Source organism: Microchirus variegatus, assembly GCF_963457635.1.
Source record: "Microchirus variegatus genome assembly, contig: SCAFFOLD_69, whole genome shotgun sequence".
Taxonomy (NCBI): Eukaryota; Metazoa; Chordata; class Actinopteri; order Pleuronectiformes; family Soleidae; genus Microchirus; species Microchirus variegatus.
Window position 1 is genome coordinate 25,840 of NW_028154651.1, and position 10,969 is coordinate 36,808.

The 10,969-nt window shown below is 38.9% G+C and overlaps 2 protein-coding genes across 2 annotated transcripts; one reads left to right on the forward strand and one right to left on the reverse strand.

Annotated features, from left to right (window-relative positions):
• The first annotated feature begins 2,732 nt into the window (after nt 1–2,732).
• On the forward strand, nt 2,733–9,054 carry tgoln2 (trans-golgi network protein 2). The gene is made up of 4 exons (XM_083910927.1): nt 2,733–2,932; nt 4,625–5,547; nt 5,668–5,751; nt 5,937–9,054. Exons 1-4 carry the CDS (start codon nt 2,875–2,877, stop codon nt 5,940–5,942), a joined length of 1,071 nt encoding a protein of 356 aa, XP_083767053.1. The 5' UTR covers nt 2,733–2,874; the 3' UTR covers nt 5,943–9,054.
• A 119-nt stretch (nt 9,055–9,173) lies between these two features.
• On the reverse strand, nt 9,174–10,078 carry LOC310944097 (dual specificity protein phosphatase 18-like). Its single transcript, XM_083910928.1, has one exon. It carries the CDS (start codon nt 10,033–10,035, stop codon nt 9,490–9,492), a length of 546 nt encoding a protein of 181 aa, XP_083767054.1. The 5' UTR covers nt 10,036–10,078; the 3' UTR covers nt 9,174–9,489.
• Between the last annotated feature and the right edge of the window lie 891 nt (nt 10,079–10,969).

The following is a 10,969-nucleotide window of genomic DNA, read 5'->3' on the forward strand; positions in this document are numbered from 1 at the left end:
ACGTGTTATTACATGTAAGGTCAAATTTGACTTTTGGCTGCTGGATTCTTCAGACTGCCCTCTGGTGGACAAACATGTCATTATATGTTATGTCAAATCTGATTTATAGCTGCTTAATTATTTCAACTGCCCTCTAGTGGACAAGTTTGTCATTACAAGTAAGGTCAAATCTGATTTATGGCTGCTGGATTGGTCAGACTGCCCTCTGGTGGACAAAGGTGTTATTACATGTGAGGTCAAATCTGATTTATGGCTGCTAAATTCTTCAGACTGCCCTCTAGTGGACAAAGGTGTCATTACATGTAAGGTCAAATTTGACTTTTGGCTGCTGGATTCTTCAGACTGCCCTCTGGTGGACAAACATGTCATTATATGTTATGTCAAATCTGATTTATAGCTGCTAAATTATTTCAACTGCCCTCTGGTGGACAAGTTTGACATTACAGTGTAAGGTCAAATCTGATTTATGGCTGCTGGGTTCTTCAAACTGCCCTCCAGTGGACAAACATGTCATTACATGTAAGCTCAAATTTGATGCATGGATACTTAATTATTTCAACTCCCCTCTAGTGGACAAGTTTGACATTACAATTAAGGCCAAATTTGATTTATGGCTGCTAAATTCTTCAGACTACCCTCTAGTGGACAAAGGTGTCATTACACGTAATGTCAAATTTGATTTATGGCTGCAAAATTCTTCAGACTGCCCTCTAGTGGACAAACACATCATTGCATGCAAACTCAAGTTTAATTTATGGATACTCTGGTATTTCAACTGCCCTCCAGTGGTTAAATATGACATCACATTTCAGGTGAAACATAACTTGTAATCTGAAAGTATTTAAATTGCCCACTAGTGGGCAAGTATTGAATTGCATGAATAATACATAATTAATATTGAACACTGCCCTCCTGTGGGCAAACCATGACAGAGCATGGTGAGTTTCATCTAGTGCTGCTACAGTATTTAAACTGAGCTGCATTGAACTATATTCACTGGAGAATGACAGAGTATTTAACGTCCACTAAAGTCTTATCACTTATGGTGCTGGTAAAGAATTAAATGATAAAACTTGAATAATTACAGAAATATGTATCACAAACTTTTTGACACTGTTTTACCATCTTTTGTCAAATGTTTCACAGTCAAAATGTGATTTATTTTAGACAAAAGACACTGTTTTCTTCACTTTTAAGTTTTCACAAAGCATTATGGGTAATGGATTGGTTCACATGATGGAACAGCTTCCTGGTGAACCAATGTGTTTTTACAAGGAGGGTCACATTTTATATATGGATGCTGAATTCTTCAGACTGCCCTCTGGTGGACAAAGGTGTTGTTACATGTTAGGTCAAATCTGATTTATGGCAGGTGGTTTGTTCAAATTGCCCTCTGGTGGACAAACATGTCATTACATGCAAGCTCAAATTTAATTTGTGGATACTATATTATTTCAACTGCCCTTTAGTGGCTAAATTTGACATTACATTTAAGGTGAAATACAACTTGCAATCTTAAAGTATTTAAATTGCCCACTAGTGGACAAGTATTAAATCAGATGGGAAACAATTAGTATATGATATATATATATATATATATATATATAATTAATATTGAACACTGCTATATATATATCATTCTATTTTAACTCCATGTTATAGTCAGTGTTAATATATTTATATATTGTATATATTTGGTTTTATGTTTTATGTTTTGTTTATTATTCATTATCTTTATCCCAATCTATCTTTGCTGCTGTAATAATGTACATGTGTAAATCTTAGTTATATATATATATATATATATATATATATATGTGTGTGTGTGTGTGTGTGTGTGTGTGTGTGTGTGAGTGTGTGTGTATATGAACCATTTATTTATTTGTGGCTAATCAAGTGTTTATATAACCCTAAAAAGAAAAGGTTAATATAATAAAATATTTGTAATAATATACAACATTATATAGAGAAAGAGAACCACAACAGTTCTCTCTGAACTCCACTGTGCACCAACACCGCCATCTGCTGGAGAGGCCGTGCACTTCCACACATCACGTCGTGTCAACGTTCAGCCTGTAGGTGGCAGCAACAACACATTACGTTCAGTGAGATTCAGTCGAAGTGAAAGAAAGAATCAGAACAGACATTCGAAAGAAAGTTTTTTTATTTATTTATACAAATAATGTACAAAAAAGAAGCAAAAAATATCAATTAGGAGGGAATTTAAATACATTTAAAACTTCAGAGAAAAGAGTAGAGTCGGCTCATGATGATTTATTTGTCATTTTATTATAATTGTGTTGCCTGACCGAGACCTGAATTTCAGCCTTGCCAAAAAGATAAAATAAACATAATAATCATATATATATATATATATATATATATACACACATATATTATTATTTTTTATTATTTTATCTTTCTATATATGTGCTTTATTATATATAATAATGATTATGTTATGTATTTATTAATTTTTTAAATATACATATATTATTAATGATAATAATATATGTGTGTGTGGGTGTGTGTGCTTCATAATATATAATTATTATTATTTTATGTATTTATTTTTACAGTAGTAAAATGACTAACATTTTATTATTATGCACACTCCATACCAGAGGGTGGTGGTAATGAGCCAAATCATTGTTCGCTAACCGCCATGACGCAATAATAATAATAGAAGAAGAAGAGTAGTGAGCTACACGGAAGCCGGAACAACTTGTCAGCCACCGTCGCTGCTTATTCAACCTGTCGACCCGGATTTGTCAACGCGGATTTGTGTCGTGGAGCGTCGTCTCAGCGTCAAACCCGGACTACAGAATACATATATTCCGCGTTTTCTTCACTGGTGTGTCCGTGGAAAACAAAATGAAGACGCTTTTCCTGCTTCTCGCGATATTTCTGCTCAGCAGCAATTTGGTCTCAGGTGAGTTTGTTTGTTTCTTCGAGATTGTTCTACCGTATTTAGCTAATGCGGCTAATCTTCATCCCACTACAGTGAGGAAAAAGACGGAACAACGCGTTTAAACGGAGACAGAGAGCGGAAAACCGAGTCTCTTTCGATGTCGTGTCATTCACTCTGTTGCATGTTTGTTCGGCGGTTTGCGTCAGTTTCCTGAACGGAAACAGCGAAAGTTCAGCTTCTCTTTTTAAACCGCACTGGAAAATCAACCACGTTTCACTGAACACGTTTCAAATTGCGATGCGCGATATTTACCGTTAATCTACTTAACCCGATCTAAGTAAAATCCATATACGTGTTTGCGTGTGTGCGTGCGCGCGCGTGTGTGTGTGTAAATATAAATATATGTATACATACGTGTATGTGTGTGTGTGTGTGTGTGTGTATATATATATATATATATATATATGTATATACGTGTGTATATGTATGATGCATATGTATATATACATACGTGTGTGTGTATATATACACACACACATACAAACATACATACGTGTGTGTGTATATATATATATATACATACATGTATATATGTGTGTGTGTATATATATATATACACACATATACACGTATGTATGTGTGTATATGTGTATATATATATATATATATATATATACATGTGTATATATGTGTATGTATATATACATACATACATACGTGTGTATATACATACATACGTGTATATATACATACGTGTGTATATATATATACATACATGTGTGTGTGTGTGTGTGTATATACATACATGTGTGTGTGTGTATATATATATATATACATATGTATGTGTGTGTGTATATATATATATAGATATATAGATAGATAGATAGATAGATAGATAGATAGATAGATAGATATATGTGTATATTCACACACAATAATTTGACCTGAAAATGTTCAACCTTTCCTCAAATGTTCCCTACCATATTCATTCATCTTAATTTGAATAAAATGAACTTCCATTGTTTCAACACTAACACACAAACAGAAGCCTGATAGCCAGGTGTAAATCACTTCCCCCCCTGTATACCACACCACAGGACTCTGAGAGTGACATCAGTGTTGCCTCTCCTTCATCATAAACCTTATCAGACTCAGTGTTATTAATGATTCTGGGGGTGTATAACGAGGTTAGTGGTGACTGGAAAAAGTCACCACATCCCACACGCGTCACATTTCCGCTCAGCCGTCATTGTCAACGAGACTGAGGTGAGCAGTGAGCGCTGCTACACATTTATACGGTCATTGTTTGCATATGTTTATGACAGAGGGACAAAGTGGTTCCTACCAACTCAGTATCATTTGGGCATGTCACCGTTGCCATGTCTTGCAGTCACAAAGGGCTCCGACCTCACAAAGGGCCTTCATTTTACGGTTTTGATATCGTATAATCTCGTCGGCTAATCAGATAACCTCAGATAATCTCATTAAATGGAACAAGTCGACAAGAAGAGAGACAACAGAGGACGTTCTTAATAAGGTTAGATAAATATTAAGTCCGTTGCAGTGTAAATAACGGAAGCGGTCCCAGTGGTTCCAGTGAATATTTCACTGTGGCAGCAACATGGCTTTTGTTATTCAATGACATGGAGTGGATCTGTTGTTTCAGTCTCTGTTCAATTCATGATGAGTCTAACTTTTTTGTCCAATTTAAAGGGGAAGGACCTGAAGAGGACGGTGCAAAGAAACCAGAAGACAAGGCCACTGGGAACGCTGTGCAGAAAGCAGACGACCAGGCCACCGACAACGATGCGCAGAAATCGGATGTCGAGGACGCCGGGAACGGTGGGCAGAAATCGAAAGACGAGGCCACCGGGAACGCTGTGCAGAAATCGAAAGACGAGGCCACCGGGAACGATGTGCAGAAATCAAATGAGAAGGACGCCGGAAACGATGCGAAGAAATCGGATGGCGAGGACCCTGCGAAGAAATTGGATGAAAAGGATGCTGCGAAGATACCGGACGACAAGGACGCTGTGAAAAAACCGGACGACAAGGACGCTGTGAAGAAACCTGATGACAAGGACGCTGCGAAAAAACCGGACGACAAGGACGCTGCGAAGAAACCTGATGACAAGGACGCTGCGAAGAAACCGGACGACAAGGGCGATGTGAAGAAACCGGACGACAAGGACGCTGTGAAGAAACCGGACGACAAGGACGCTGCGAAGAAACCGGACGACAAGGACGCTGCGAAGAAACCGGACGACAAGGACGCTGCGGAGAAACCCGACGACAAGGACGCTGCGAAGAAACCCGACGACAAGGACGCTGCGGAGAAACCCGACGACAAGGACGCTGCGAAGAAACCAGACGACAAGGACGCTGCGAAGAAACCCGACGACAAGGACGCTGCGGAGAAACCCGACGACAAGGACGCTGCGAAGAAACCCGACGACAAGGACGCTGCGAAAATACCGGATGACGGCAAGGGAAGTGAAAGTGGAGGTAAAGATAAGATGACTCAGCCAAATTCTGGAGAGAAGGAGGAGGCAGAGAGCAGCCATTTCTTTGCCTACCTGGTCTCTGCAGCTGTGCTGGTGGCCGTGCTCTACATCACCTACCACAACAAGCGCAAGGTACTCTCAACACTCTTTTTTTTTTAGCTCAAATAAAGAGAGAAATCTATAAAACACAAAGTAGGGTTAGCCAGATGATAAGATTCCATTATCTTCCCTCTTTGATATTTTTTTTCCCAGATAATTGCATTTCTTTTGGAGGGAAAGCGATCGAGATCAGCACGTCGTCCTCGATCTACTGAATACCAGAAACTGGAACAGCAGGTATGAACACAGTCACACACACACACATTCATGTACAGCATTCTTTGTGATTTACCCTACTTTCACAAAATGTCTTCCCTTCTAGATTCATCATTCTCACATTCAGTACTAGTACACACACACACCTTTTTATTAATTTAATCTCCACATGTTGTCACTAACGATTCCTCTGCGTTGTCTTTCAGCCGTGATCTAAACTCACGCTCGTGAAGTCCTTGCCTTGGAGCAGCTGATTGCACTGTGGTGTCTTGTGAGAAGAGGGCGTGTGGATGTTTTCTCGGTGTTCTCCTTGTTGGTTTCACCTTGTGTCAAATGGACTTTGCTGTTTTTTTTGTACCTTTTTTTTAGATGCTTATTGCATGACTATGCACATAACATTGTTGCCTTACTGAGGGATTTAGTGAAATGCAGCCAAGGTAAAATGAGCACGGCAGTTTTTTTTGTTTTGTTTTTTTTGCACTTGCGACGCTGTTCCCACTTTGTAGGCAATCGTGTAAGTTGACCTGACTCAGGACATCCGGTAGCAGATGGAAATACTCGTCGTTTGTACTTCCAGCGTTGTTTGTTCAGTACATCAGTGATCGCACTGTGTACGTAAATAAGCCATTTGAATCTATGTGTAAAAAAAATAATGAGCTGTGTGGATGTTTTAAATGTCGATTAGATGAAAGGTGTCGAGACTTAATTTAGATGTACAGAAGTTGCACGATGGAATATCTGCTTTACAACCCTATGGTGTTGGCAAGACGAAAGTCATAGCAACCAGAGCATGGTAGCACGGAAGGATTTTGGCCGGAGCGCAATATTTACAATAAGAGAACTAGATTGTCACCTTATCATTTGCTCAGATTTCGCCCGCACCATGTTTCTGAAGATGATGCTGATGAAGGAGCTCCTCTGCTAGTCTACAAACTGTTTGGAATTCGTCAATACAATGTTCAATCGGTTCAATCCTGGACAAAGTAGCTGGATTAAAAAGTAAACTCACAGGCATGAAATGAAATGGCAGGTTAAGAGCTACGCAGTTAACGCATCAGCACTTATGTCTTATTAACAGCTAAATTAAAGGTGCATTACGTATTAAATCTAAAGCAACTGGCCATAAAATCCTCCTAATATGTCACAGAGACTCAGGAATAATGTTCATATAACAAACTGAACTCACCAACAACAACAGTACAGACAAAATATTTGCATTAAAAAAAACATTTGCAGAGTGCAAATCATGTTTAAGTGGCGCCACCTACCAATCATTGCAGTCAGTAGAGTCTCAGCTGCAGAGCAACCACGGGTTGCCAGTTACGTCAGAAAACGTAACCTAAAAGACCTCGGTATTTTGAATTTGAGCGTCGTAATTGTTTTTGGCCACATTTTTACATATGGCACCTTTAAAATTGGTAAAAGACTATCCTGGACTCGTATTTGTATCAGAAGATTTGCGATATCGTTAAGCGTTGTAAGCTACCCTTGGTTTTCAGAAGGAGATTTTTGCACAGTGCTAACCCACCTCAGCGTCAGGCTGACACGCTAACATGCTGACAGATTAACAGACCAAAGTTGTTTAAGTAATAGTTTGTCACTTATTTATTGACGTATCTGTTAAAAAAAAATTGGCTTTTTTACTGAATGTTGTGCGGAAAGAAAAGAGCTAAAGGTATAGTAGCTAGCGACTATTTAGTTCAACTTAGTTGATAAAGTGACTCTTTGTTTTCATAAATGTACAAACACCTGCCTCCCCAAACATTTAAAGAGGACTAGTTGACGTGTATGAAAAGCTCAACAACTCTCTTATAGCGTCCCGGAAAGAAAACTGCTACGAGTATAGCTAGCAGCCATTTTGTTCATCCTCGTAAAATGCTAACTTTTCTGTTTCAGGAATGTATGAAATTCCACCTCTGTATACATTTAAAGACAACTCATAAACATGTATGAAAATATACAGCGCTCTCGTCGTGACCCGGGAAGAAAAGCGCTAGCTTTACAGCTAGCATTTAGTTTAACCTAGCTGAAAAACATTTGTTTCTGTCAGAAATCTGTTTTAACTAGTTGACATGTATGAAAAGCTCAATGGTCTCTAGCTAGCAGCCATTTTATTCATCCTAGCAAAAGACAAACAAATTTTTAAAGATGATGAGTAATCATGTGTGAAAATAACATGTTTCTCATTGCGTCCTGGGAAGAAAAGTGCTACGAGTATAGCTAGCAGCCATTTTGTTCATCCTAGCAATTAATGACTTTTTGGTGTTAAAATTGTCTAAAAATCTGCTTCCCCATTTATTAAAAAAACAAACGGTTCTCATAGCGCCCTGGAAAGAAGTGCTAAAGGTATGGTTAGCTGCGGTTTATTTCAAGCTAGCTGAAAGAGTCAACTTTTTCTGTCAGAAATGGATAAAAATCCACCTCCCTGAACATTTGAAGACGACCAGTAAACGTGTACAAAATGATCAACAATTGTCTTACCGCGTTCCGGAAATAAAACGAGTTTGGGTTTATAGCTAGCTGCTATTTTGTTCACTCTAGCCAAGAAAACATTTAAACTGATTGGTTGACATGCTATATTTATTTTGTGTAACTGACAAAAAAAAATGTAAGAGTCTGCAGTTTTCCTCAGGGCTAAACGGTGGGCTGTCTTTGGCACCGGAGGATTGATGCTATGCTATGCTAGTTATCTCCTTCAGTTTCATCTTTGCTACACAGACACAGGAGCAGAATCGATTGTATTGTGTAGAATGTTGAGCCGGTTCATTGAAAGATAACGGAATATATCCTGGTTGAGGGCTTTGAATTAAAAAAAAAGAAAAAAGGGTAATTTGGAAGAGGAAACTGCAGCGAAACGGCTGCTTTGTTTTGACCGTGGGTGTAAAGGTCGACCACTAATGCGTTCTATTTAAATTTTCTTCTTGAGTAGATGTGCGTGTAGATGTTTAATGCTGACTTGTGCCAAAATTGTGAATGATTTAATGTGATTTAAATGTGTGACTCTTATTTTTGTGCCTGTTTCATAAATGAATACTATATTTTTTACTGGGTTATGATCTATGGAAAGCCCCTTCTGATTCAAGGAAAACAACAGAAATCAAATGTTTCTTTGCAAAAATCATATTTCATGTTTTTCTTTAATGGCAAAACAACCTGTGTAAATCAATTGAGATGTTAATAACTAATTGTAAGCTATTTATTTCATTGTTTTTCATTATTGCTCTCCATAAAAACATCCTGCTGTTCTTTAAATATTCATTGTTGAACAAACAAAGATGATCATTTGTTATTAAATAAATGCTTTTTGTACTTTCTAGGCTCAGATGAGTTGAATAAAGCTTCCTTTAAAGTCACAGCTTCATCATTATCCTGAGGCCTGAGTAAATAACCAGTGATAGAAGTAGAAAGAATGTAAGAAAATAACACATACAATACAATATGTCACTTAAGGTAAGGTTTAAAAATGTGAGATTCTGAAGTCCTCATTTGGAAGTCCAGATTATGAAGTTCTCGTTCTGAAGTCCAGATTATGAAGTTCTCGTTCTGAAGTCCAGATTATGAAGTTCTCGTTCTGAAGTCCTCATCATGAGGTCCTGATAATGGAGTTCTCATTCTCTTTCTGAAATCCAGATTATGATGTACTCATTCTGAAGTCCTCATCATGAAGTCTAGATAATATAGTTCTCATCATGAAGTCTAGATAATATAGTTCTCGTCATGAAGTCCAGATAATGAAGTTCTCTAACCCTGGTGAGGTCCTCACAAAGGCACCATGTCTCTGATCTCCTCCTCATAAATGTCCGGTATTTCCCCGATGGACGACGACACCATGCGGACAGAGTTGCAGCCACGGAGCTGCCTCTCATACTGGACCAGCTGCTTCCAGAAGCCGTGGTTGGGCCTCACCATGGGTCGGCAGGACTTGACCCACGCGTGGGCCTCCAGCAGAGTCACGCCGCGGTGCTTCATCAGGTAAGCGATGCACAGCGTGGCGGAGCGGCTCACGCCGGCGTTACAGTGGACCAACGTGCGGCCTCCGCCCTCGGCGTGAGCCTGGATCTTCTCTGACACCGGGTCAAAGTGAAGGCAGAGCGGGGAGAGCGGGGAGTCCGGCACCGGGATGTGGACGTACTCCACCACGGGAGGAGAGGGGCAGCTCCTCCTACTCTCACTCACGTTCACGACGCAGGTGATTTCACAGCGACTCAGCTGCACGGAGTCGCCCGCGGCTCTGCCGTTACTCAGATAAAGATGTTCGGTGACCGGACACAGGCCGGAGAGACCTGCGGGACGCGACCGGTTCATAAACTGTGATAAATGGACCGAAGAAGACGAAGAGGGACGAAGAGGACCGAGATGTGAACACAACAACTACTGGAGTTACGACAGGATGTGATCTGTTAACGGCAACCCAGGAAGACCAAAAATTAGTGAGCAAACGGGCTATCGCCCTCTGCTGGTTGGAATAGTTGTTGTCCTCCACCTCTTCCCCTCTTCTTTGTCTTCTTCTTTTCAGGCCTTTTCTTTTCTTTTTCCGCACTACAGTTCAGTGTTTTTTAACATGTAATTTCGGAAACTTCACGTACCCCAAGCTAGGATTCCAAGATGGCGGCCACTGTGTAAATACAGCTTTTTTTGAACCATTAATAGCACTTAGCTCTGTTTGTGTGCTTTAAAAAATACAATTGTAGAGCATTGTTATTGCTAACACTGGCTAGTTCATGGTGAAATTGAGGGTGAGGTGTTTATTTTGTGGATTTTCAGATTTCAAAGTGGGACACTAAAGATAAAAGAGTCCTTTATTCGTCCTGCAGTGGGGAAATTTACAGCAGCAAGACAGTAAAGATAAGGATAATAAATTATAACTGTGCATTAACAAGAAAAGTACAATATACAAAGATAATAACACTGAGACCATATTTAAAAAAAAGTTATATAGAGTAAAATAGAATAGAATGTATAGTTTTAAGTAGAGCTGAAACGAAATGTGAATATAATCGATTACTAAATTAATCGACAACTATTTTTGATAATCGATAATCGGTTTGAAGCTTTTTTCATCATTATTAAAACAAGAATTTCTGATTGTTTGATCTACTTAAATGTGAATATTTTCTTGTTTTTTTTGCTCCACATAACAAAGAAATCATTAAAACTGAATCATTTTGGTTTGTCAACAAAACAAGACTTTGAGACCATCATAATTTCCAGGTTTCCAACATTTTCTGACATTTTATGG